This window comes from Anopheles arabiensis, chromosome 3 (assembly GCF_016920715.1).
Source record: "Anopheles arabiensis isolate DONGOLA chromosome 3, AaraD3, whole genome shotgun sequence".
Taxonomy (NCBI): domain Eukaryota; kingdom Metazoa; phylum Arthropoda; class Insecta; order Diptera; family Culicidae; genus Anopheles; species Anopheles arabiensis.
This window is the reverse complement of record NC_053518.1, coordinates 3,646,395-3,674,173: the sequence shown is the minus strand read 5'-3', so window position 1 is coordinate 3,674,173 and position 27,779 is coordinate 3,646,395. Positions and strand designations below refer to the sequence as shown.

The 27,779-nt window shown below is 47.5% G+C and overlaps 5 protein-coding genes across 9 annotated transcripts; 2 read left to right on the top strand and 3 right to left on the bottom strand.

Annotated features, from left to right (window-relative positions):
- The first annotated feature begins 391 nt into the window (after positions 1-391).
- LOC120901410 (endoplasmic reticulum junction formation protein lunapark-B) lies at positions 392-5,055 on the top strand. Of its 3 annotated transcripts, none has more exons than XM_040309333.1 (6): positions 392-534; positions 1,475-1,609; positions 2,541-2,770; positions 2,843-3,417; positions 3,500-3,745; positions 4,066-5,055. In XM_040309333.1, the coding sequence occupies exons 2-6, from the start codon at positions 1,583-1,585 to the stop codon at positions 4,260-4,262; spliced, it is 1,275 nt and encodes a 424-aa protein (XP_040165267.1). In that variant the 5' UTR covers positions 392-534; positions 1,475-1,582; the 3' UTR covers positions 4,263-5,055. The 3 variants fall into 3 exon arrangements, with proteins under 3 accessions (XP_040165267.1, XP_040165268.1, XP_040165266.1); XM_040309334.1 differs by lacking the exon at positions 392-534 and adding an exon at positions 946-1,325; XM_040309332.1 differs by lacking the exon at positions 392-534 and adding an exon at positions 947-1,252.
- A 56-nt stretch (positions 5,056-5,111) lies between these two features.
- On the bottom strand, positions 5,112-7,737 carry LOC120901409 (angiotensin-converting enzyme-like). Its single transcript, XM_040309331.1, has 5 exons — positions 7,446-7,737; positions 5,966-7,360; positions 5,615-5,898; positions 5,399-5,549; positions 5,112-5,334 (listed from the first exon to the last, which is right to left on the bottom strand). Exons 1-5 carry the CDS (start codon positions 7,521-7,523, stop codon positions 5,179-5,181), a joined length of 2,064 nt encoding a protein of 687 aa, XP_040165265.1. The 5' UTR covers positions 7,524-7,737; the 3' UTR covers positions 5,112-5,178.
- A 3,016-nt stretch (positions 7,738-10,753) lies between these two features.
- LOC120901412 (17-beta-hydroxysteroid dehydrogenase 13-like) lies at positions 10,754-15,521 on the top strand. Its single transcript, XM_040309335.1, has 4 exons — positions 10,754-12,201; positions 14,574-14,830; positions 14,906-15,019; positions 15,118-15,521. Exons 1-4 carry the CDS (start codon positions 11,605-11,607, stop codon positions 15,197-15,199), a joined length of 1,050 nt encoding a protein of 349 aa, XP_040165269.1. The 5' UTR covers positions 10,754-11,604; the 3' UTR covers positions 15,200-15,521.
- Positions 15,522-16,716: 1,195 nt separating this feature from the next.
- LOC120901413 lies at positions 16,717-18,168 on the bottom strand. Its single transcript, XM_040309336.1, has 3 exons — positions 18,012-18,168; positions 17,425-17,750; positions 16,717-17,329 (listed from the first exon to the last, which is right to left on the bottom strand). Exons 1-3 carry the CDS (start codon positions 18,024-18,026, stop codon positions 17,167-17,169), a joined length of 504 nt encoding a protein of 167 aa, XP_040165270.1. The 5' UTR covers positions 18,027-18,168; the 3' UTR covers positions 16,717-17,166.
- Positions 18,169-24,559: 6,391 nt separating this feature from the next.
- LOC120903563 lies at positions 24,560-27,693 on the bottom strand. Of its 3 annotated transcripts, none has more exons than XM_040313077.1 (4): positions 27,507-27,693; positions 25,369-25,765; positions 25,011-25,159; positions 24,560-24,937 (listed from the first exon to the last, which is right to left on the bottom strand). In XM_040313077.1, exons 2-4 carry the CDS (start codon positions 25,762-25,764, stop codon positions 24,709-24,711), a joined length of 774 nt encoding a protein of 257 aa, XP_040169011.1. In that variant the 5' UTR covers position 25,765; positions 27,507-27,693; the 3' UTR covers positions 24,560-24,708. The 3 variants fall into 3 exon arrangements, with proteins under 3 accessions (XP_040169011.1, XP_040169010.1, XP_040169009.1); XM_040313076.1 differs by having other exon boundaries at positions 25,300-25,780; positions 27,507-27,690; XM_040313075.1 differs by having other exon boundaries at positions 25,300-25,765; positions 27,507-27,689.
- Positions 27,694-27,779: the final 86 nt, after the last annotated feature.

The window sequence follows — 27,779 nt, the reverse complement described above, 5'->3', positions numbered from 1 at the left end:
TGTTCAATTTTCAGATCAACACTTCAGAAAGACCTTCATTTGTGTAACCGCTGAACCAAATCTAATCCAAATCCTAAATAAAGGATGCATATGCTCGTGAAATGAAACTTTCATTTTGCGCATTAGTACCCCCCCCCCCCTCCATTCCGCTTAACGCTTCTTTCGCTTTCACTTCTTTTAAATCGAGTTAAGTTTCGAGTTTTATCCTACCGAAAACTGCCGATAAAATTTCGATGCGCCTACCGAAATAATCTGGCCACACTGGTCACACTGCACGTTCAGACGTTGAAAATTTCAAAAACGAAGCCCGGCTTGCTTGAAAATACAACACTGGCACACATTTTCTTGGCCGTGACTGACTGCGTCTTCTGAAAAGAATCAAAACATCCACGACGAGCGAAAAAACAACGAGCCACGCGTAAACTACACAAAAAAGCGTAAACTAACAACCCGGATCGCAGGCCAAAAACCTGGTTTCGTGAGCTCACCAACGCTCCAAATCGGTGCGAATTTCCCTCGCTGGCGACGTTTTTTGTAAGTACAGGCAGTCCCCGAGATACACGGTACCTCTTATACGCGGATTCGGAGATACGCGGTTTTCAAAATTTGACAGTTCTTGGAGCAAATTGTACTGATTTGACACATCCATTGTCAAAAAACCAAATAATTTCCGTGTTGATCGAATGTAAAATGCCATTTAAAAAGGTTTAAAACTGTTCAATTCATTAGAAACATATCAAATAATTAATTTGGTGGCTAAAACCACCCCCTACTTGCAAAATTGCACGAAAATTAGTGATATTTTGGCTGGAAATCACGAGATTCGACTTACGCGGAAATTCGAGATACGCGGTATTTTGCGGCCGTTTTCGGTCCCCAATAACCGTGTATCTCGGGGACCGCCTGTACTTGTGACGGTTATTGACGTTTCGAGCAAGTGTTTGCGAGGGGTGGCGGGGGGTTGCCCTGCGGTGGACTGTTGGATCGGCGACACGGCACTAGCCATTTGCAGAAGCAATTGTTTGTTTGTCCCTGTTGGTACCTTCGCGCACCCGACAGAATTCGGTGCCTTTTGCATTTTGGCCATTGACGAAAAGAAAGTTCAGTGACGCGTTGGCGACGAGATGCAGGGTCTTTAATAGTGGTTGGCCTTTTCCGTCGTATTTTCCGTTCACCACCTTTGCCACGACCACGGTCGCCTGCCTATCTGTTGCACAAAGCAGAGAAGATCAAGTGTGCTGTACAAGTGGTGGTCAGTTAGTCTATTTTTGGCGGAGATTTCAATGGCTTGGGTAGAGCAGAAGAGACGAGCAACAAGATAAACGGTCCGAACATTTCATGGATAAATTTAGCTTCTACGATACGGCTGAATGCGTCCAACGGCGTGCTAGAATCGTTGCTCGTGTCTTGTCCTTGGACACTCACAAATCTTACTCACGCACGCACGTTTGGAATCTTCTTTGCATCGTTACAGAGAGCGTGGCACACCGGAGCGGCGGCGGATTGTGGTTGGCGAATCAGCAGCGGGGTCAAGCATTTGCTCCTACCGGCCCACTTTCCCCACCCAACAAGCAGCACCACGATGGGGGTCATTTTGTCCAGATTTCGGGTACGTATTTCTTTCGCCCGCTAATAAGCTTTAATAGCACGAGAAAACGGCAAAAGCTACCGATGGATGTACGTGGAAACTGATGACGCACGGCTTGCACGGTCGCTATCAATAAAAGAGGAGAAGGCCTGTGATAAGAAACGTTCGCACGCTGCCTGGTAGCTAATCGGATTTAGCGATTAAGATGCATTTGCCCGGAATCGATGGGTTCGAGCGAAAGGTCGACCATGACGGGGCAGTAAAGGTTTATTAATGCAGCCTACTCTGATCATTGCTTTCACTTTTACTTGCTCGAGATGCTGCCACCGGACGCTAAGATGCACCCAAGATTGCAGTTCCGGACCAACGTTTGAGTTTGTTTTCATCATTTATGTAAAGTTAAAGGTCGCTGCTGTTTAGCTAATCATATTGCGATGATAAAGCGAATCTGTTTTACATAAGAAAAAAACACCAACTATACGGTGCGTTAATTAATTTGCAGCCATACCACACTGAAATGCCCTTCTGTCGCAGTTGCCTTTCCAAAGTTTCGATCCAAACCCATGCAGACGGTCAAAAAGCAAAAGTGTTCAGTATCGTGAGCGTAAATACGGTGCAAAGACTGCGAGGTGCGTTGCATGCTTAGGGCGGTTATAAATATTCAATTAGGCCTAGCACGGCTGTATTCACGCGATAAAAACCAACCAAAACAGTTGAGGCAATAATACGAAGTAAAAGGGGAAGCAAAACTGCAGCAAGATTTAGGCTGCCATATTTCACGCCAGTCCCAATGGATGCACACTAATGACCGTTCAGCAGCGCCGGCCGTTTATCTCCGCGTTCATCGAAGCATGGTGCCGCCTTTAAAACAAACCTCTCCAAAATTGTGTGGTTTAATAACTTTTCTTTTCTCTAAATTTTCTTCTGATTCATTTTATTGCGTCGTATATAGAAAGAGAAAAGCACTTTCCAGAAATTGGAAGAATTGGAGGAAAAAATCAAGAGTCTCGAAGCGTACACAATCAGCACCCAGGATCGGCGGAAACGCTTCGTTGGCCGATTTTTAGTCACATCGATCGTGCTGTACATCGTCGGGTCGTTGATATTTTACTTCGTCTTCTTCCCGCCAACGTGGAATGAACGGATCGTCTATTCCGTCCCACTACTCATCTGTCCTATACTGTGAGTAGAAGCTTCTACTTTAGCTATGGAGATTGACGCCTATATCTAATGTATCTCTTTCCTCTCCCACAGCATCTTCGTCCTAAAACGGGTACTAGCATGGCATTACGAACGCAAGTTACGCTTAAACTCGAACAAGCTGAAGGATCTTCGGGCGGACAAAAAGAAGATCCTAGAGAACGTGATGGAAAAGGAGACGTACAAGGTGGCGGTTGAGATTTTGGACAAATTCGGCGAAAAATCGCATCGCATTCAAACGCAAGCATTTGCCGCTTCGCTGACGCCTCAGCGCGGCCCTAAGCCGATGCCCGTGGGACAGCCTGCGGCGGCACCACGAATGCCGACCCCGGCCATGCCCCAAAGGCAAATATCTCCTCCCTCGGTAGCGGTTCGACCGGCAACACCGATGACACCGCAGATGCGCCCCAGCGGTCCAATGCATCACACACCGCAAACGGCACCCGGCATGATGATAAGGGCCCCACCTATGTATGGTGCGCGTGGCAGTATGCCGTACCGAAGGACGCCGTTCCCCATCATCAACCAGAACGAGAAGGGCGTGCTGGAGAAGATGGTGGACTATTTGGTGGGCGATGGACCGACGAATCGGTTTGCCATGATTTGCAGCGAATGTTGCATGCACAACGGTTCGTTTCTTTTTTCCTCCTTTGCACGGTAAACCGCAGACCTAATGAACCCTTTCTCTTTCTCGCGCTCCCCTCCAAATAGGCATGGTTCTGAAGGAAGAGTATGAGTACACTGCTTTCCGGTGTGCTTTTTGCAATGCATTGAATCCGGCGAAAAAGCAGCGTCCCGTCGCTCCCCGGCTCCCATACGACCAGGAGCAGCTTGACAGACTTTCGCAAAAGCCTGACACAAGCTCTGAATCGGAAGCGGAAGAAGGAAATGATCGCTCCTCCGGTTCGTCGCAATCGGGCGAACCACGAAGCCCGGGTGTCGGTGAGGAAGAGCCATGTAAGTAAAGTGCATTCGGTACCCTTTTACAGGGTTTCCCACGATTTATTGGTTGGTTCCCATCAATTTTTGGTGGGTTCCCATATTTTTTTGGTGCGTTCCCACGATTTTTTGGTCGTTTCCCAGAATTTGTTGGTCCAATTGTATTGATATCCAATTGGAAAATACCAATAAAATATGGGAACGAACCAAAAATCTATAGGATACGACCAAAAAATCGTGGGAACGCACCAATAAATCATGGGAACTGACCAATAAATCGTGGGAAACCCTGTATTGAACGTGTTGTTGAATTTCTTCCCCCCCCCCCCTTCCTTCAGTTGAACCAGAAGAGCAAGTAAAGCAAGAAGAAATGCGAAACCTAGCAACTAGTGAAACGGAAAGCTCAGCCGATGCCGGTGAAGCAAGCGGCGAAAAGCTGCTCCCAACGGATGGAGAGCCAGTGGAGAGCAGTACACCCGACAGCACCGAAGTGCCAAGCAGACCGGAAACCGTCGGGTCGAAAAAAGTGGACTGAATTTATTATTTTACTCTGAACATATTGTTGATTTTTGTGTTGTTGCCACGTAAGGAGGGATGTGGAGATGACGTGTTTTGCCCTGTTAAACTTTTTATCTAACTCTTTCTTTCTAAATATCGACTGCCGCTATGCACACAGACACAAACACACCCCTGAACGCCTCGAAAAAGGATCCCTAGTACAGTGGACAACGATTGCACGCTGCAGTCTGTTGACGCTGAAGTCACTTTTCCCCATCTTGTTCTCATTAGTGTTCACAGTTGTGTAAATTTGTGCATTTAGGAAAAGGCCACACACCACCAAGCACGGAATAGCTTCACTAGTCAATCTACACTCACACATTTAATATCTTAGGTAACCAATTTTTCTTTCTAGCATTTGCTCCTTGTAAAAAAAAAAGAAACAAAAACAAAACGGTGATCATTCAAGAGTGAAAGTAGTTTGTTCTGTGAAACCATTTAAGTGAAACTCTTTGCCAACGCTATAGAACGTGCCTAACTAGTGAAGTGAAGTGTGGGAGCTAGAGTAGCAAACAACTAATGTGAAATTAATCAATATTTACAGCATTTTTCTTTTCTGCGTTGAATTTGTTTCGGACAGCGTACAAGCATACGATGGTCAGTGCACGTGGGGCGCGCACGTGGCTATGTTATAGGTAAAAGTGAGGAAATTGCTAGCTAAATCATAGGGAATGAAAAAGACTCGTTTGTTGATCTTGTACGCTCTTGTTGTAATTATAGTACTTATGTAAGGCCTTTGCAATAAAAAAGAACTAAAATTTGTCTAAAAATGTTGACCACCTTTTGCAACGTTTCACGAAAAAGAGAGAACACGAGTAGAACACGCTAAAGAGGTATTATTTACAATTTATTCTACAACCGATCACATTATGTGAACTTGCTTTAAGCTTGATTTATGTTATGTTGCTAATGTGTAAAACAAGTCCCCGCGTTATCAATCCGAGCAGAAGCATCAACGTGAAGCTAGAGGCGTTTACGCTTTGTCCGTTTCTCCCCAACAAAGGTTGAAATAGTGCCACATCTTCCATCGTAGAACTCCAACCAATTATCTACAACGAAGGACGATATATGTTAATGGCTAATTAGAGGAGGAAATGCACTGTCGTATCTTGCCTGCTCATCGCGATTCTGTGCTTCCAACCATGCTTCCAGTGGACGGAAGAACTCCAACAATGGATCCACGGACAGCCGCGACGATTTCCCACGTGTTAGCAGTTTTATCAGTTGAGCCGATGATAGGGACGCACCTTGTTGCATAACATCGCTATTGAAATGGTATAACGGGAAGTTTATTAGGCTTCTACTTCAAAATGAATGTAAAAGGCTCACCTTAAAATTCGACCTGCTTCACGTGATCGATAGATATCGCACGTGTGAAGCGGCCCGAAATGTTGTGCCGCTTGGCAAAGCTCGGAGTATATCTGAAACTGCAGCACGGTCGCCACGAAATACTTGATGTAGTCCTGATCAGATATCACGTGATACTTTGCCCCAGCATCAAAGTGTTCGAATCCACGCCCCGTTGGAGGTATTACTCCCTGGTAGCGCAACCGTAGCTCCCACCAGCGTGCATTCATACCGACCGGGCCCTTTTCGAACACGTACCAACGCCACTGTGCAGAGGAAGATAAGTATATTAGCTCTGTACATTCAGCGATTAACTGCTCTCTTCATTTGTACCTTTTCCAGTGCCAAACTGAACGCCATAAAAGGGAGCTTATCCAGCGCCAGGTTCAACAGATACTCGATATTAACCATACTGTTCCCGTTCGCCACCGTGACCGGGCTGTTAAGCAGCCCGATCTTCTGCAAATGCGCCGGCCCGCCGACACTCAGCGTAATCGCATTGGCCAGCGCTTCGTGAAACGCAGGATTCGGTCCCTCCCGGTACAGGTACGGTTGGCCGGCGTACTGCATGTAGTACTGAATGTGCGTCATCTCATGGTGAGCTCCGATGAAATCGTCCAACGACACCTGCGTGCACTGTTTGATGCGAAAGTCCACCTTGTTGCAGAAATCCCAGGCCGAAGCACTGCACTGCCCGCTACCGTCGTTCGGTTTCTGCAGCACGGAATTGCGCCAAAACTCCGGCGCCATCGGTGACAGCCCGATGGAGGTAAAGAACTCTTCCGCCGTTTGGAATATTTTCATCGGCGTGTAGCCCTGGCGCACCATCTCGCCCGACACGTCCGGTGTTTCGGGCGGTCCCGGCTTGATGATGTCCATGATGTGGCGCCAATTTTGACCCCACATGTTACCGAGCAGATGGGCGGGCAGTGGACCGTCCCGTCGGATCACGTGCTCCCCGTACTGACGGATCAACCCCTTGCGGACGAACGTGAACAGCTGCTTGTACAGTGGCTGCAGCTGTCCCCAGAGATCATTGACGGTGAAGAAAAAGTCCCCATCCTCGTACACCGAGCGCATCTGCTCTCCCGCATCGTGGAATCCGTGCTGCTCGGCTGCCTGGTTCGCGAGGTTAAGGTACCGCATGAAGGTGTTCCTAACGGGCGGTCCCGTCTTTTCACGCCACGCCACCCAGTAGTATCGTAGCTCCGGCTCCGAACGGCTCGTCTCCATAATGCGCGTCAAATCGGAGTTAATCTTCAGATCGCAATACCCCGTGTACGCCGACACATAGTTCGAGCTCGGATAGCCCACACCGCCGCCCGCCGAAGAAAACGTTCCCAGATCGGTTGCTTCCGATCCACCGCGTCGAAACGGGCACACTTTCGCGCCGTTGTAGTTATCCTTCAGCAGCATCAACACGTGCTGCAGCTCAGCGTACTTGGTATCGCCCAGACCGCATCTGCCCTGCTGCACGATTCGACCAAGCTGCCTCCGAATGCTGGTGTCGATTATGCGCGACGAATCGAAGGATACGGCCCTCCGCCAGCTAATGCACTCGAGCTTTGAGGCCAAATTTTGCTGCTCGCGCATTCGGCGCTTGTTGTACTCTGTAGCGTTGGTGGAAAAGCGCCATTCCGCATTCGCCACCCGGTTGCACATTTCCGCCGCCTCGCGATCATATTCACGCAAAAACTGGATCGCCTCGGACAGATTATCATTGCTCGTCTGCGAAACGGAAAAGGGTTACACGGGATCATTAACTTCATTCTTTTAAAATGGTCATTTACTTCGATCACTTGCACACACACACCTCTGTATAACGAAGATCACTGATTTGACCACTCACGAGCACTACGAGCAGAGTGCAGCAGAACCAAACGTGTTCCATGATTCTTTCGGAACGATAGATATGCACGCATCACTAACCAACTAACCGCGACATAGAAAGCCCAACACACACCCAATAACCAATGCACCCGATGCTTATGTTTTTTTCAATTTATTTCAGTTGCACCACTGCTGAAGAACGTCAGCCCTCACACACTACCGTGGTCGTTCGAATCCGTTGCCATACTGGTGGCCACAGAATCGCGTCGTCAAGCGGTAAGTCACTAAGCTTCACCTAGTAGAGGTGAGTCTCTCACTCCCTCGTGATTACCCCCGCGTCACAATACGCCACCTCTAACGATCATTCCACACCACCACCGCAGTGTGGGTTTCCTCTTCCTGAATCGAAACGGGCGGGGACGCAGAGGTGAAAACTTCTTACCAAGAGGGGCACATTTGATTGCGACGTAGATGATTGTTTCCAAAGTTACACACCGTGACCGGTACCGTAAGGGCGCGCGGGCGAAGAAAGATCTCGCATAGAAGAGGGTTTGAAGGAAAAAATGCCAGCTGATGCGTACGCGATCTTTCTATGACAATCTGGGGTAGGGTTGTTTGAAACTGTTTTTCCATCCGAAACAAGGAAAAAAAAACTCATCTCTTCCTGGGTGGAAAAACGGTATGGTTTTGGGAGGATTAATCATTCCTGGAGTTGTTTGAAAATTTCTTACTTTTGGTGCAATTTTCATCGTGACGAAGACTCATCTTAGTCTATTATTTAAATGCCACCAACACTGGGAAAGAATTTGGTAGATCAGTGTGTTTGCTTAGCAATAACTGTGCCCTTTCCCCCTGAAACGTTCAAAGCCCAAGTCTTCAACCGCAACAAGCTTTTCGCGTGGTTCCACACCAGAAAACCGCAATCGTGGCCTAGAGTAAACGGTACCGGCAGTTGGTAGTTTTGCTTGCGGAAAGGCAGCTACAATTGAGCTGAATGTTTAGTAAAATTAACATACGACTCGACTCACACACACACGCACACGTGGAAGTAAAAGTGTTTGCCAGTGGGTTTGTAAATGACTAAGAGGCCAATGTAGACTTGCTAGGTTGAAAAAGCTCATTACCAAATGTCTCTTTTTCAGAAAAAAACCCTTTTGGAGAGTTAAAGTTGGACACGAGCACAGACGATCGCGTATTTATTTATTTTTATTGTGCTGTTGCAAATATTAATCCTGCAAAAAAGACATTATTCTAATTATTCTTACGAGCAGGGAACAATATAGCTTGAATAATTTTACAACAAATGTGTGTCTTCAAAAAATTGGCATTGTATAACATTACAGCATTCCAGCGACAACAACACCCCAAAGGGAGACTAATCGGGCTTCCTCTGCCGCATATATCCGCACATATTTCGCGTTCCGCCCAACGATAATCTGCCCTCGAACAATGGATCAATTAGAGGTCGCTCGGTACTTTACTTGCAAGCCCTTTTTTCTCTCCCCCCGCGTGGCAGTTATCTTGCTGGTGACATCTTACGCTATTGACCTCATAAGTTATCATTTTTGTGTCATTCGGAACGCTTCACCGCGTCGCCACCGGCATCTAATGGCTGTGGCTGTGGAGAGGTTAGAATTAAGTGTGGTCGCGCTTTCCGGTTTATGATCTAAGGGAAGCGCGTATGAATTGCTTCAAGCGTGTCACCTTATGGGAGATTAACACTCTTTTCGATGCTCCCTGTAGAACGGCAGTGGCAGTTGATCTATTCGAATTCGCGTGGAGTGGCGTCATTTGAGGATCGAGCATAGAGCACAGAGTTGAAGTTTAGAGATTTAAACATTGTAAAGACTGTTTGGATACTCCAAAATTAGGTAAAGACTCTCAAAATATGATCATAATTTTGATCAATTAGCTAAAAAATCTTTGCAGGTAATGGATATCAGTTTAAACATTCCTGATCTAGCATGATCGTTACTTTCTTTATCAATACGGTTTCCCACCAGCGATCACATTATTCGTGGCGATTTTCTTACTTCTCTATTTCCGTACACCTCGTCACGCCTTCATAGTTTCGTTTCGATACAAGAGCTGAACCGTAAAGAGTTAGGAAGCCCATTTGCTTTCAACTCTTATCACAGTACATTATACAATCGCATACATCACATAGCTTTTCGCAGCTTATTTTTTGAATCAAACGAATTCAAACACTGAATAAACTAACGTCAATATTTTGACTCGTACTGTCTTACATCATCGCAACGGTCAGCAGAGCATGATCGTGCAAAGTTTAGTGATCTTGTCATAAAGCTAAACTTTCACGATTGGTCCAATTAAAACATTCAAACCGGATTGCTCTCGGATGTTTCTATAGCTCATCAGAGAAAGTCTGATTTACACACACTGGATTAGCTGCTAACTGCCAAAAACTATACACTCTGTAGCGTTCAAATATTTGACCAATTACCTGCGACACAATCATTAAACGGCAAATAATGCGTTGCCTAAGCAAACAGCTTGTTGATTTAAGTGCGTCTGAGGACCTAGGACAGAAACGTTCATTATTTTCGGTTGATGATCGAACGAGAAACCCCCGAGACTGACTGACTGACTGACTGACTGACTGGCCCGGCTGAGCGTACCCATGACAGTGAACTTCATCAACAACGGCGAACGCGTCAACAAATAGTGACTCGGCGCACTTGACCAAAATCTGTAACGGGTGTGCAGGGGAGGGGGGGGGATGAGTTGGGTGGTCGAAGTACGCCCCAATGTACGTCACATACAATGTTTAATGTTGAAGTGGGTAGGGGGTGAAGTGGCGGCTGTCCCACACCGCGACCAACCCCACCGTTTGTGTTTTGTAGGTGATCGGTCTTGCCAATATTGATTTAAGTTTACGAAAATGAAATTTGAGTAAACAAAGTGGGAAAAGACAAGAACTGAGTCAGATGGAGGCAGACAGGTCTGCACGTCTCCGGGGAGCAAAACCTAAATAGTTTAAAATAATAGTCAATCAATAAGATGTTTGTAAACATGTGCTGTCCTCCGTAATGTCGCAAAAAAAAGATGACCATTCCAATCAAAATCCAATGAACAACAGCAACAAAAAAGTGTCCAACCAATGCATCAGTAATTTGTTGTTGCGGCATTTTTTTAAAGCTTTTGATGGAAAGAAACACGCACACTAACGAAACGAAAGATTCAAACGCATGTAAGCGTTAGCGTTATTATTATCAAAGGCAATGATTGGTGCTAATTTCATACCCGTTCACGTACAGCATGTGCCCCTCGCGGACGTACATGTGCCGTTGGCATGGCCATCGGCATTGAGTAACGTCCGGCGATCAACAACAGTAGTAGTCACCGCAGCGAGAACCGTAACCAATAATTCAAGATTCTCATTATAAGTGAGAATACAGCAGCGACAAAAAAGAAGCCTTAGAAGAAACAAAACCAAACCTACGGCTACGTTTTGCCTGGATGTTTGCACATTTGTGTTGGATAGAACTCGTCTCCGTACGTCATCACTGTGGTTCATTTGCTGCAGGTGGATGTCTCCATCCGAAAGAAGAAATAAAAAACAAGACGATACGGTGGAAAGCCCGCCAATGATCGACGCGCAAAAAGGAAGCGTGATTCGGAAGGTTTTGTGTTGGGAGATGGACGCACTATGGGATGCTGCGTGAAAGAATAATGTAGAAAATGTATGTAAATAACAACAGTACCCGGCATTTGGCATAGTTTTCTGCAAATACATACCACACACACAGCTGTACATGTACATAGGAATTTGCAAAAGATCGCAAATCAAAGTTTGCGCAAAATGCACCGAATTTGTAGCACATGATAACCCGCCTGGTAAATAATATATTTTGCTAAAAAATATGGAATAATCCACCACGGCGGTTAACAACCTTTTCCACACTGTCTCATAGTGATCATCGATCAACACGCGGTTCTCCCCACCCAGTGCAAACCATCCCCCTTTGGATAACCTCTTGAACGAGAGGCGCGCGCGCTCGCGCAGACCAACATACAATCCGTTAACGCACAGCCACCCAGCGCGCTGTCAGTGTCCGATACCGGCGACGTCAGTGCCAGTCTGTCCCTGGAACTCGTGGCTATCGCGTCGCTCGAAAAAGATGAAGCCGTCCGCGACCAGTGAACGAACGAACGGGTTGGCGTCTCCCACCGCGACGTTCGAAGAGGAATCGGTCACACCACCTTCCACCGAACCGCCGCACGTCCGGCTCGTGATCGCCCTCGAACCCCTGCTGACGGTGCTCTCTATTGTGCTGGACCTGGTGAAAGTGGTCCTGCTCGGTGTGCCGCTAATAGTGCGCGAAATCTACACCATGTTTGTCCCGCGCCCACAGAAAGATGTGCGCGGCCAGGTAGCGCTCATTACCGGCGGTGGCAATGGGTTGGGTCGTGCGATGGCTCAACTGTTTGCGGCCCGCGGTTGCCATCTGGTGCTGGTGGACATTGATCTGCAAGCGGCCGAGCGGACGGCCGAGGAGCTGAGGCAGCAGTACGGCGTGGCAGCCCGTGCTTACCGCGTGGATGTGTCCCAGTACGAGCAGTGCCGGGCGTTGGGCGAACAGATTGAGCGGGATGGCGCCGGCCCGGTGGACATACTGATCAACAATGCCGGGCTGATCATGTTTGCGTTCGTGAACGATTCCGATGTCGAGCGGGCGAACAGCGTGATTGATGTTAACATGAAGTCGCACGTATGGGTAAGCTCACTCACTCAGACCTGTGCGGGACCACTCTCCGGTTCCCAAGTCTCAAGGCCAAGGGTGCCATCGGTCATGCTGCATCCTGTTTCCGTTTGCGTTCGCGACGCTGCGACGGTTAAGTGCATCTAATCGTCACACAAACAGCGTGTTCACGTGTGTGTGTATGTGCGTTGTGCGTATACAATTGAGGAAGCTGTGTAGACGGTCGGTGAAGAGTGACCGTTAGAGATGCTTCTCGCGAAGGTGTGTCGTGTGTGGATATTATTCACGCGTGAAGAGCGTTAAAATTAAATGACCACATATTTACCATAATGTGTATGTGTGTATGGCGTTCGAAGAAGTGGAAGTCGTAATGTGTACTTCTGTGTGCTCCGATCAGCTGTGACGAAAGGGATGAGTTTTAAAAGATCTCTTTCTAACGCGTCTGACCAGATACAATTAATGTGGCTGACCTTGTGAACACGACCAGGGATATTTGAAAACAAACCAAACTGGACATTAATGCTATTATAATCCAACTTCGCTCCACTTTTTATGACTCTCGCTCATCAACCGTTCGGATCAAGATAAATCAATTCGATGGAAGAGAAATTTCGAAGTCAATAGTTGTACCCTAAAACCCACGAAGGCCACACTACCTTCGCCAACGTGAGCTACATTTGTGGGTATAGCTCGTTTTCCCGTTTTTGGCTTTTTTGGAATGCTCTTACGTAAAGTTAAAAGTGACGGGAACTCATGCCGGTTTCTCATCCGAATATCCGGCTGATATTTTTGCAGATAATACATTTTACTAAAACCTGTTTTAGAAACGTATTGTAAAGTTGTGTAATCTTAAAACTGGAGGCTACAGCTTTGTGCGTTTCACAAACCTTTTTGATCGGGGGTTCGATTTTTGCCCATTCATGATGCTGATTGAAATGCGTCCTATGCTCTCCCTCTCCCCAGCAGTGATCGTGGGCCTGGCCTTTTCTTTTAGCACGGCAAAATAGCCATGCTTTTGCAAGCTGTCTGCGATGTTGCCCATTCAATCGAATGGGCAAGCGTTTTCTGTATAATGTTGTCTAATCATGTGGCTCGTAAACGAATCTCCACAGCCAAGGTTAGGTTAGATAGAAATTCTTTAAATACACCGTAGCAGGTCTCAATGTTCTTCTAAAAAAGAGGCAGACGAAACATTTCACAATGATTTATGCCACAAGCAGGAAGTACCCACTAGAGTAGAACGTCCAATAACATTAACAGGACGATACAGATTTTTATATCTGAAGATGCTCCAGCATACAATAACACTTCAGGTAGCTTCTGACGATCTTAACGAACTTTTAACTATCACGTTCAGCGGGAAAGGCCAAAGTGGCAAAGGGGGGTGAACAATACAATGGAATCAAAACACAGGGTTTGTTTTTGTGTGCCTTCTATGCTTTGCACATGCTATTCGATCGTTTTGATCATTTACAACACACGCAGATTATTTAGAAGGGCGAGCGGGGTGAGTTTTGCGTTATTTTGTGTTGTCATTTTTGCTAATAAGTGTTTTTACACTGCCTGCCATGAGTTGGACATTCGTCAATCAATCCGGGTTAAGTGTGTTTCTTTGTCCAGTCTGAACGATATATCAATATCGCAAGTGATCGTGGCATGGGAACAATATTATCAAAACAATTTGCTTTTTGCGATCTCTTTTTGGTGCTGTAATGAACCGCAATAACGCGAAAAACGAGTTTACTTTTTTGTACTTTTTTATGTGTCTTCACTTAAAACCGGAATGAGGTGAAGGAAAACTTTCAAAAAGTTAACATGCGCTGAGGGCTAACTTGTTTGAATAAAAATAAAAAAATTCTCAATATCGAAACCCCGAAAGTTGCATGGACTAGTGATGGTGAAGTTTCGAAAAGTAGTAGGGTTGGATTGAAACCGTTCACTTCTTGGAAGGAATGGAACCAAAAGGTTTTTTAAACCGAGTAATCGGGTAATGTAACTGATTCCGGGTCGGCCTGGTGATCTGTTCAATTGAAAGTCTGCTCATCCCGTAGTGTGGTGATAATTCTTAATAAGGCTGCAAAGTCTACAAGTGCAAATCGTTACTCCAATCAAGCGTGAGTTCCACGCCTGGTTCGCTCATAATTCCCCATCACTAGCATGTGATGGTGTCCAAACACTGAGATAATCAATCATTTTGATAGGATTTTGCAATCTGCGTTTTGCGATATGTTCGCCAAAAAATGCCAGACAGCGAAAGAAGAAAAGCACGTTAGACACAAAATGATACCGTCGCATTCGCGCCACATTACCATGCAAATGACGATGCCAAAATTTAACGATAAGCTATACATTTTTCTTAACTGAATTGATTATCTCATTTCACGCAGATGACGAAAGTGTTTCTGGATGGAATGATCAAGCGTAAACGCGGCCACATCATTGGCATATCGTCAATGTCCGGCATGTACGCCTTCCCGTGGGGCGTCGTCTATTCGGCGACAAAGTTTGCCGTTTCCGGATTCATGGCTTCGCTAACGGAGCAGCTGCGCATCCAGGGACTTTCGAAAAGCGTCCGAACAACCTGCGTTAACCCGTACTACGTGACGACACGAAAAGATGTTATTGAGTTCCTGCAGAAACCAAGGTATACAACAAATATACTAACTCATACAACTAATAAGTACACGAAATAATGCGTCGTCGTCTTATTCTGTTTTAGGTTCGCTCCACTGACGGTAGATGAGGCCGCTCGTGAAATTGTAAAAGGAATTCTACGGCAAGATATCGTTGTGACGATACCACGATTATTTGGCGTTTTTACACGGTTTATGTTGTGAGTAATTTGGCGAACGATGATCCTCAACTTCGAAAACGGAAATGAGACTGATCGTGCTGTTACTCCTCTCTCTCTCTCTCTCCCACTCATCCCAGGTTCTTCCCAGTGCCAGTTCAGCAGCTCGTTCGAGATTATTTAATCCGCGAATATGAGCTAAACAATAATCTACACATGTAAACCGCGTATTCGACAAGTGAGGGATTTTTTGTTTACCGAAAGTGACCGAATAACTGCGTTCAATTGCTGTCCATAGTGCCGATAATCATTAAGCAGAGTGACTCGAGGTTTATGCCTGATTAGTATTTGAAAACTTCGTACGGAATAGCTCCATCGTTATACTGTGTTAGTCATTCGTTACCTTGTGTAGCAGTTGATTATTGTGTATGCAATGGTTGCATACGACAGATGAGCTTAAAGTGAATTAAACTACTTGAAGTGATAGATCCTTTAAATGATAGTGAATAAAAATTATAATGGGGAATATGTGTCAGACAAACTACATTTCTAATGCGTTTCGTTTTAGATTACACTCAATTTCCAGCCTTTTTGAATTGGTAGTTAAGACGATCAAAAAGTGGCCGATCAAACGATCGGCCAGGGAAACGATCAAAGATTGACAATAATTGTTAATGAAAGCAAAATCTTGCTACCGCAGTTCTGCAGTGTGAATAGCCTTTCCTATAATTAAATTATTCATTTTTTCCAAATGTTTTGGATAAGAAATTGTCTTCTTCTTTTCGATGGAGCAACTATTTAAGTCTGTATTCTAAGACCCCGTACTATCCCTCTGAAGGACTTGGCTTCTTACCTTTGATCCATCGTTTTATCAGTAACAGTGTAGTAAAGCAGTGTACACGAATTGAACCCACGACGAGCGTATATTAACGTATATTAACGTTTGACAGCTTCACGGCAGGGCCAGCGAGATTGCATTGCCCTCTGAGTTAATATGATGCCAATTGTTCGATAGTATCTATAGTTGAAAGTTTGAATTGAAGAATATGCTACTTCGAATAATGTATAACACTGTTATATTGCAAATTTTAGATCATGTCCGCACTAGCTTCATATGCCGACCTAGGACCATTCCATAAAGCCCATAATGCTATGATGATAGTCCGGTTAGAGTGGACTCGGTGATGCCCCGCACCGGTTACCGCAATATCTGGCGGGATCGCGTCTCATCTGGAATGTCGACTCGCAATAGGGACTATCCGATTGCGAGATACTGAATAATTTAAGAGAACTGTGGAACGAAATGACTGAATAGAAAGTTGAATTAAAGCAGAAGAAGAAGATATGATCCCCAATCCTTCTATCTCATTCTGAATAATGCGATCATGTCCACTTTAGACACTTAATACATAAAGAAAGTTAAGATCCCGCGGTATAGTCGTCAACTTGCACGACTTAAGAACATGCTCAGCATGGTTTTAAGCACCATATGGAGCAGATACAGGACTCTGACTGCTATGCAACTACCAATAAGTAGACAAGCTCATTAAAAGCTTCGCTTGGGCTGAACCGACTAAGGTTGTGGCGCCAAATAAGAATAAGAAGAAGAAGGATTTCGATCAACAGTAAACATTCTTGATCACTTAGCTGTTACTCGTACAAGCGTTACCATTCCCCCCACAACCCACAACATGAATGTTCGGAGTAACATCGATTCATTTAAACGCACTACAACATAATCCGCTTGATTCTTAAATCAATTGCATTTCAATTTCATTTGCGATGTGTGCGATTGCACGCTGAGATAACATAGTCGATGAAGATATTGCTGTTGTTGTTGCAGTTGTAGTTTCACAGATTCTTTTTGTTTTTTTTTTTACAATGATATTTCCCATAAGTTCTCCAATGCTTTTGATTGTTGCGCTCTTATCGCTCTTGCTTGTTGAATCAATCACTCTAAGGAACACAGCTAACATCTCTCCTACTAAAGAGGCAGTATTTCATGCACAAAACACTAACGAAAACAAACCAGTACCAGTTATTTACACAACCATGGCAAACGTGGGAAGATGTACAGGGTAGGGGTAGAACGGATGAAAATTGCGCAAGGAAGGAAGAAACGTGTGGTCACAGATCGATAGTATGATGAAGGGTAGTGGGGAGGGTCAGGAAATGGGAAGGCGAATGTCTTAGCAGTACGGGAAGTTCGGGCAGGTGTGCGGGGACACTCCGGCCGGGTACTGGCGGGAGGTGTATCCTGGCAGCGGGGCAACCTGAGGAACGCCAGCCTGGACGGTGTTATCACAGTACGGATAGTTCGGGCACGACTGCGGGTTCACTCCAGCGGGGTAACTGTGAGGGGGAAAAGAGCGAATCGAAGCGGACGCTGTAGCAATATCGAACTTGTGTGAGGGTGGGGAAGAGGTCTCTGGGAACCTGGAACCTACCGGTCACCACCGGCCGAGGGGCTGGGAGCTCCAATGTAGTTGTGGCTCGGGCCAGTCAGGGCCTGGTACGAGTGGGGAGCTCCGTGGTAGTAGGCGGCCGGGGCCGGAGCAGGGGCAGGGGCGGCGTTCCAGCTGGGCTGAGCGTTCCAGTTCGGGTTCCAGTGGTTGGCGGCATGGTTGTTGTACGGGTTCGGGCTGTGCAGGGCCGCGTTATCGCAGTTCGGGTACGACGGGCAGCGGGACGGATCGACTCCGGCCGGATACTGGGCGGCTGGCTGATGTTGGGGCTTAGCGGCTACCACGGCGGCAAAGGCCAAAACAGCGATCTACAAGCAAGCGCACAAGCACAGGAAGCAACGATTAGCATCACCAGACTTTGGATTAGACACAGTTGCACATCCGATTCATCACGCCCCCTGCACACTGATTGCACACGATCCTCTTCCACACAATACCACAATTCTGACAGCCATTCTCTGTTGGGGCTGTCTATCCTCGCACACACACACACACACACACAGATCAGGCTCAACCCTTCAAAGGGTTTGATCCCCCATACCCTTCGTGACACCCTCTGAATTGCTTACCACTTTGGAGAACATTTTGGGATGCAGAGTATCTCTTGCGTTCAATCTTCCGTATGCACACAGGCAAGTTGGACTTTTATGTTACCGAAACACGGACTGTTGTTCGCTTAACACAAAACTTCCAAACCGAGTACCGAATACTGATCTCCGAAAGGACAATACCGAGCTTTTATAGTAAAAACCACACCACACCCAGCCGATCGGGCCCGGCCACGAGGTTCGTCGCTCACGTTCGGGGCGCTCTCTCGTGAGCCTCGTGGAGCCGCGTTCTAGGTATCCCCTCCCTGCGGCTCCACCGAGCAGCCGAGGTTCGAGCCGCCCCCTACCTTAGCTCCACCTAGCCAAACACCAACGGCGAACCATTAAAGGGAAGGGTGCCCACGAGCGCCACCGACGATTTCTTTCTCCGCGCCGAAATCGATCCATTGGACCACTCGACCGTACCCGTACGCCGAGAGCCCGAACATTCTCCCCCGAACGATCGGCTCGAGTAGTCGGCGGTTACAGTTACAGTACCACCCGGGCGAGTAAACCTCTTCCCCCCCCCCCCTCCACCACGGCAGGGCTAGAAGAGGGTGGTGATCGATCAGCAGTGCCAGTGCCGGTTGTAGTCCGTCCGTTTGCGGAGCGTACAATTAACGCGGCGGCCGGTTTTATGAGCCAGCACGGAAATTGGGTGTATGAGCACACCTATCTCTCCCTCGCCTCCTCCCCCCACCATTTCCCGTCTTGCACCATCCCCCAAGCAACCTCTGACCTCTGTCTCGCGCCAAATGTGACACCGACGCAGGCTACAAAGGTTCGTCGCCGACCGATCGTTGTGTTCACGTATGCGTGCCGGGGAGGAAGCGGAACAGATTACCAAAATCGGAGCAAAAAAAAAACAAGACACGCACCAAACAGAACACGTTTGATGTGATCGACAAAAAAACAGGTACAGAAGTAAATTAAAGAAACATTCCTCGCAGACATGATACGACGCACGATCAGGTATTACAGTGCCTGCAAGATCATCGTGCTAAGTGGCTCGATCTGTTTAATCTTCTTGTCTGCAACTGGCATAGGGACGCTGTTTTTGGAAACAAGAAGCATATTACGTGTAGGAAATTCGATAATGATCATTACAAATTGTTGTCCACTCCCACACCCAGCGGTCCTTTCGGTACTCCCTGGAAGAGGAAGGCACAAAAAAACTGTAACAAATTCCAACAACGCACCCCTGGCATTCGCCGCGCTAGAGGCTAGTGGAAGCTATATCTTCCATCTTGTCATGTACTGTAGGCGACTCCGGGGCACTTTTACACCTTCGACCACCTTCCTGTACCGCCACATCAGCGACCGTGTAAATAACAACAAGTTGCCCTTGATTGCTGGTCCGGAAAAGTATGATTCTGCGTCAACGCTCACCCATCCCCTCAGCACCTCCGCCCCTGCGTTGTAAAGTTTTCTTTATAATATTTTAGTCTCAGTCGCTTTCAGGCGCGCCACGGTTCCTCTGTGCCACGGTCCAGTTCGCCTTCGCCTTCGCGTCAGCGAAACAGCGAAAGTGAGCGCCACTACCGAAGAACCAGCGGCATGGAAGCGGAAGGGAAAGGCATCTAGGCACCACCGCGACGCACCCCTCTCCAAACGCGCCAAACCAGATCCTACCAGCGGAGCCGCATAGAGAGATCAGTCGGTTTGGGTTTGCTGTTTATTCTTTTTTTTTGTTCTACTGTTTTGCGTGAATGCGCGAAACCGAAGCGCCATGTGTGTGTCGTTTGGTCACACTTCTAGCCCAGCCAGCGAAGAGAATGGATGCAGAGCGGTCCTTCTAGCCCTATCGACATCTTTCCGATGGCCCCCGGTTGGCCGAGGCGTGCATAGGAAAGGGCTTGCGAGTGTTGCATTCTTTCCCACGGGCGTCATTTCCTAGTGTTGCGGTGTTACGGCGAGCGTGTGGCCGGTTATGATCGCGTGTTTGCGCACCCCCGGCTGCGCACAATTCGACTGTGCAATGACACAGACGCGACCACGTGGTGCGGTGAAGCTGTGCATTGCTGTACAGACGATCATTAAAGTTGAACGTCTCTGCCAGTGGCTCCGGTAATGATCGCCAGTGAGCCTAATGAGGAGCTGCGTGTAGGTTTTTGGGGGCGAGCAATTAACGCACGACGAGCCTGTGTGAAGGGAGGATGCGTGAAAGCGCATTCGTTTTGGTGCGAGAAATCAATTGCACGATGAGTGCAATCCGTTCAGTTCCTGCACCAAACACCTTCCAAATTCGCTTTCGGTTTCTTTCGGGTGGGTTTTCGTGGCTTAGTTTGGGGCACTTTGGACAACACTGGCATTGGGAAATGGAAAAGCCATTCACTGGGAAGGTGTTGGGAAATGTGAAGCTCAACAAGAAGTGAAATCTAAGACCATTAAGTTGGGAGACCGTTCGGATGACGATTGATCGTATGACAAACGGCGCAACAGAACCAATCGACAAAGATAATCTAAAACCATTCATCTCACAGCAGCACTATTAAGTTGTTAATTGATGTCATGATGTGATGGTGAATACAATTTAATTAAATTTTATTATTATCTCGCAAAGCTTATCGTGAATCTTAAAAAACACAAATTAAGTTGTGTGTTTTATAGTTTACTTTAGGATAAAATAGCAAAAAAACACGGAATCAACATTCTACTTCGCACCTACTGTTTTATTGGTTCTCTACACCCAAAGCGCCATAAAACGATTACTAACTCAAGCGTTGCTGATTGGAATCCGCAGAAAAAAAAAAATCGCATAAACCATACAACAAAACATTTATTCGAAAGGATTTCAACACCCTTTCAACAGGCCCGAACGGGCCGCATCCGCCGCAACTAACAACCATGTATAAATTATGCTGCCGCACCTATGTGTGGCCACCCCAAATTGAATGGAACTGCGTTCGATCTGTGCCTGTTTTTGTTGTGTCCCCCACTACCCGAACCGACACACACACACACACACACTTCCTGACAAATCTGCGCGGCCCAAATCGCCGAGCATTCCTCGCGGTAGTGTCCCTGAACTTCGCGCCTATTACGCCCCGCGGTGATTGCGAATCACATCACAAGTGACAGCGCACGATGACAATGACGGGGGGAGCACCATTTGGCCACCATTGATTTCGTACCGTCAGCCGTACCTTGTTCTGCTCCCGTACGTACCGATCGACGGTGCATCGATGCGTCCAGCTGTTGCTACCCCAGCACTGCTTCCTTTTTCCGAGTGCAGAAGTACAGCGGACACCTACGGCGGCGTCGTGTGTGCTCTCCTTCCGTGCGCGCCGCGCTCAGCGGTTGGAATTTGTGACGGGGTCAGCAAGATCTGCGCCTACTGATAAAACGCCACGGCACACACCGGATCGAGCCCATCGACCCATCGGACCTTGGGGATATTGCAGGCCACAGCCACTCGCACCGTACCAGAAGAGCACGCTTTTTTGCTGCCTGTCCGTCTATCTGTCTCGCTTCGGCCAACCCGGCAGGAGAGCCGGTTCGGGCGCCACAAATGGAAATGGAAACAATCGCTTCGAGCGGAACGATGCGGCCAAGAAGGAAGCTGAGCGAGCGCGCGATCGGATCCGGCAATCCGGCCGATTACAAAGTGTACACTTAGTATGGTTGGAGCCCCACACGCTCGTGCCACGCTAATGGGCTGCGTTAATGTGCCTTTGCTCCAGTGTACTACTAGTAGCCACAGGCCACTACTGGCTACCAGACTTACCCGTGGAACCGTACAAAAACGTCATTGTCATCCAAAGTGGACAAAGCGAAGTAGTGCGCAGCCAATGCACAACAACAACAACAAAAAACGATCATTCAGGGGTGCTTTCGTTTAAATAAGGCTAGCATTGGTTGGTTGGTGCCCTCGATCAACCGTGCGTTTGTGTGTTGAGATCGCGTGGTGAAGCAGAGCTGATCGGTAGGTCGCTGTTGCTACTGGATTTTCTGCGCAAGGAGAGTGTCTTCGCAATCTGCGAACATTAGCGCACGATAGATTTGGATCGCGCTCGATCGCCCGCCAGGAAACTCCCATCAGGCATTGGCTAGGGAAAGAGAAAGAGAGCAAACCACGAAAAAAAAATCCCGACCAAAGCTGCCAAGAATGTGAAGCAATTTCCCGTGCGCAGCAAGTGCACTGTTATGTGGCTGGGTGTTTGTCGACTCCTTCACCGTTGCGCCATTGCGGTTCTGGTTGCGCCGTGTGCCTTACTGCATCGATCGTTCCACGCCGATAGGGAAGCAAAATCGAACGAACAAGCTTGTGGTGGGTTATTGGTTCTCGTTGGGCTCGGGGTAGGACGATGGTAACGCGAAGCAAAAAAAAAAGGGAATGGGAATTATTGTGACCTTCCCGTGACCCACGCCTTCTCATAATGGACCTCGATGGAGCCACCAAGAACCTGCCTTGGTGGGTGCAAAATGCTGATGCAACGTGTAAGAATAACATAGGAAAAGATTTGTACAAACATGGTCAAAGTCTATGGAAGATCTGTGAAAGAATGTCAAAAGGAACATACAACTTATGGCGTAAGAAATGCCAATCAACGCATCGATTTCACCGCAATTTCCAATTGGAATTTTTTAAATCAAATTCCATAGAGGAATCCAATCAATTTGGAATCAATTTCAAATCCAACTGCATTGCATGCACGTCGGGAAAGTCGTATTTTCCAAGCTAGCGAATTAATTAGCGCGATCTTGATCGCACTTCTCTTTGTTCAAACCGATCGAGCGTAAACATTTTTGTTTTACATCCACCGTAAACGTGATCAATAAAGCACATGCTTGGCAATTAGTTAAGCCAAGATATTGTCACGGAATAAAAATCTCTGCTACATGTTGATGTAAACTACACCCGTGTGAGGTAATTTGCTGCCGCTCTGCCCACAACCAAACGCGTCAACATCGATGGAGTAATAATCACGCAAAATTTAGAATTAGAACGTTACCAATATCCGTTACATTGCCCGCACGCCTATTAATAATCATTATCGGTGTATCGGAATGGCAGAGAGGGAGGGCTAGGTGGAGGACGGTTAAACACTACCCGCCCTCCGGCCAATGCTTCAGTCGTGAGCGGCAATAATCGCTCAATGATATTTCCTTTCCTCCCGGTCCTCCCCCCTCTTTCCCACTAGTCAGGCCCACCCACACCACCGCGCCCCCATTCCCCGGCTGCGGCCGCTGTAATAACTTCATCAGCCGCTCACTTTCGCCCATCCGTCGTGAGGCGCAGCCTGGCGGAATGTGATGTGTTGCATATGCCTTACGGCCGGGTGGCAACGGATTTCTGCGCCCAGCTGATGCCGGGTGTCGCGATTAGCTCACCGCAAACACGACCAAACAAACACACGCGAATGCTATCCGCGGATTTGACGGACGGCCCTCGGGATACCAGCTGACTCTTGCGGACTGTCACCTTTGTGGGGGTGTTAACGCGAAAACCGAAAGTAAGCCACGGCCATCGGAACTTCCCGGAGCCTGCATTTGCGAGGGACAAGGGACCTCACACAAAGTCAATCCCTATGAGCGTCTTGCCCTACTCCAGCCACCTTGCCGTGCAAAGTCAGGAAAATTACTGCAATTGTCTTTGACGCGAATGAATTCGATAGATGATTGATCGCGCACAACCAACACGGTCCATCGGTTCGCCGCCGGGCTCTGGGTGACGGTGGTGGTGATGGCGGTGGCTATCGTGAAACAAATTTTACAAATTGAATTCCAAACTGATCGCATGCGCTGGATCGCTTTGTGGTTGCGGCCGTGTTTCGTTAAACGGCCAGCCAGGGCATACCGGACGGCAGGTTGTTCTTGAGGTAAATTGTGGTTCGACAAGTTGCTCGGAACACGAATTCTGCGGTCGAAGGTGTGTAAACAAATAATGCGCAATTTCGTCTGGCGTAATGGTTCTTCCTGAAAGGCTATTAGATCACCAGCGCGAAGTGGCCAAATTTAGAACACAGTCATTTATCACGCTCCCTAAGCCAAGTGGGTGTATCAAGACCTAATTAATCCAAATAGATCGCTCTAATGAGATGCTATATTTACTTCTCCCGTGGTTCCAAATGAGTCACGAAGTGCCCGCAACGTAAAAGACTTTCAATTTAATGTATGTAAAATTGCTCTAAGCTTGCCAAGCTTGCTGTAAATTATGCGCTCCCGGATATCATTACCAAGCGCCCCGTAATTACCACCTTATTTCAATCTAACCTCCCCTCTGGTAGGTGTCAAAAATGCGGAAATGCACACCTGCCAGAGCACTGCAATGAGAGCACGGACAAACACAACGAGACTATCGATTCTGGTGTCAAATGCGCTTGGAGGATAGAACGAAAAAACATCGTAAGGTCGAACACACGAGCTCTCCCACACCTGACAATTCAATCGTTTTTGACGTTGGAGATCCGTCTGGATTTAGCCATCATGCACCACCTGTCACAAAAGGGCCTCTCTACATCGCTCGCACGATCTCCGCAATGCGAGCCAGCTGTTGCAGGAAAGTCGAACAAACACAACGCCACAAATATGTTATGAATATTTACATCGTCTGATCTGATTTAATTTACATCGAATGCGAGCCAACTGCGCCGGCGGCACGATCGGTACGGCGGCCAACGACTCCGGAGAAAAAGGCTTCCCGGGCGAATGGCTCTTTGCTGCTCGATGGTTTTGCTCAGTGGCCACCAATGACACGCAATATTGCATCGCGGAGGTAGATCAGATTCGTGGACTGTACGCAGCAGTCGTCAGCGAGCGGTACGGCGACTTGGTTGAGCAGCACGCTGCTGTGCCGCGCCGCTGGTATTAGGTACAGCACGGTGAGGATGATAGCGCCCGCCAGTATCAGTTTGTTGGACTTGAAGCGGCGAAAGCACTCCATATCCTTCATGGATGTCTTCAGGCTGAAAAGGGCGAGAAAACAGACGAATCAAACACACACGCCGGAAAGATCTCTCGGAGCTCTGTATTGAAAACCTGTCATAGATGAGCGCTCTTTCAGCGACGGCCACCCGGAGCAGCCTAACTCCAATACTCGCAATCGTTTCCTTGCTTTCAATGTTTAGCGGCAGCAGGTACTGCTTGGAGAACCGTTCGAATGCACCCAGCAACAGTGACGATCGTAGCTGCAACGGTTCAACGAAGAAGGAAAAGTGTACCTTACCCACTCTGGGTGACCTTCTACCTAGATTTGCGCGCGGATGTGACAAGCCCTTCCGCTTCGATCGATCGATCGATCGATCGATCGGTCGCTGCCTACACGTACCTCGCTGTCCAAAATCTTTATAACTTCGAACTCCACCGTAAGCATGTTCGTATCGATGGCAACGCTCACCTTGGCTGCTCGCTTCATAGCCGCCAGGTCCAGCTTTGATCCGAGGTTGCTGTACTTGGCGACGATGTCAAACACTGCCACCACGTACATCGGAAGTTGCCGCAGAAAGGCGTCTTTCTGCTGCTCGACCGTGTCCGGGAAAGTGACGGGCGATTGCATCCAGCTCTGGAAGGCGCGTACCAGCAGCAGCTCCAACGTATCGATCGTGGTGAACTCTATCGTTGGTGAGAGATGGAATTGGTTTGCGAGACCAATGACCATCTGCGCCAGCGGCTTCATGATGGAGTCGGTGTCGTATTCGTGCGATGCCCAGAGCAGCGCGTCCCGGTGGTAGATGGTTTTCCAATCTCCTTGAAATCCGGACTCATTGCTGAGCACCAACTCTTCGTTATTCATTCTGGAAAGATAAACGCTTCAATATGCAAGGAAAATAATTCTCTTCCGTCCTTCTTCTCTGTGGCGTTCAACAATACAAAATCCTTGCAGCGTTACCAGCGCCAATTGTTCAGTTGGCATCAAAAGAGTTCCATTCCCGGCAACAATACGCCAAAGGTGCAGTTCTTGCTCGGGAGTTGTTAACAACGCCATTGCAGATCGAAACGCTGGCTTTGTGACATTTTAATTATTTAACGAATTGGTTCGACCTCAATTTATTCGCCCTAGCCTTTATCAAACGCTCCACATCGCGGGGGCCAATCGGGGCCTGAGCTTTATTTAGATTCCTGTGTGACATTTAAACGCCGGCTTGCAGTGTCGAGCAAACACACCGGACACCCCCGCAGCGTGGAGTGAGATATTGCCCTCGAGGGAGGGAGTTGAACTGAAAAACATTTCTCCACAAAGCCTGGCGGTGGTGCTAAAGCCTTCTTTTTCTGCGTCATAGCCCCGGCGCGGTGCATAATGCCGCTATTACGTCAGCTACAAGAAAAAGGGCCAGCTTGAACCGAGGTGAGGGAGGGAGGCCTATCATATCCTGATGCAGAAATCATGTTTCTGCGCATAGTTGCAATGATGCAATGATAAATGATTTCTAATTGTGCGACTCGGGGAACCTGTGGAGTACCCAGGGTAATACCCAAAGCTAAGTTAAATGGGAATCGTTAATGGATAACGATTATTGTCACCTCTAAGCAGCATGCAACATTTCTTTGTACTGGTGGTGGTAAATATGGAGCTGGATTTATGTGATGTGAGCCCATTGTACAAACTCAAGCTCGTAAACAAGTCGCAAAGCAGCTCATTAATTGGGACAAAAAAGGGAAGATTAATTGATGCCAGCGAGTTGACGCAGCAAAGGTAAATAGTTGTGTAAGAATTCCAACAACCTTGCAACTATAAAGCTCCTTTCTTTCCTGTTCTTTCTAGCGTTCTTTACAAAAAAAGACTTAACATACCATTTCGTACTACAAAACCCCTTCACCCGATCATTCCCTCTTTTTTCTAAATTTATAGTTATATCGTTCTAGCTACTGACGCCATCTTAAAGCACTCTCCCTTTCATCAGCCGGGACAGATGAGGGGCTCCACTTGTGCTCAAATATCAATTAGGCGTTCGCATTATACAACCACTAATATGATAATGCACGGCAGCCAGGATTTGCATACCGCTGCCGTACATTCAATCACGCGCTCGAGCCCTACCAGCTATGCGCGAGCCCTCGTGTCTCACTGTCTTGGGCAGGGGATAAAAAGAGCCGTTATTATTGGAACAATTTCAAACGCAGGCGCTACCTTTTTTCGCTCCCTTTTCCCTTTCCATCTCCTTCCTCCGTCAATCAAACGGACCCGTTGCATTCTCCTGCACCAAGCAACACCGTTGCGTTGCGGATTTAAATGCCCTGCTCAACGGCTTTAACGGTGTTCCGGAATAAAGCAACCGGTGTGCAGTGGGCACCCGTTTTGTAAAGAACCATAAATATTTACCGATTAGCGCAATCATTCAAGGCGGGTCAAATATTTCACTCCACCTAAGTGACATAATGAGCGTTATAAATAAGTTGTAATGTTTGGCAAACACACAGACACCTCCAACCGTTCAGCAAGGTGTGTAGGTGTGTGGTGCCTGCGGAGCCCGGGCTTACTAATTTGTTGAAATGGCAACGGAACGAAGAAATAGTATTGCCGGCCCGGTATCTTACCTCAACCCCCTGGGTCTGGTGGTGGATGTTGCAGGCTTAGTGACGCTTCAAGCGTGAAATTGAATCAAACACTGGTGTGCAGGTTGAGTGAAATGTGTTCTTAGATTATCGCCACCGAAAAACCTTGCGAGCAAGCACGGACCACAAGCCCGATACAATCACGTCTCCGTGTGTAGTGCAGCCCGCGTCACCGCTGACAAACGGTTGACAGATTACGTCCAACACTATCAAAGCATGCTGTGGGAAGTTTAATCGTACGACACGATCAATCTG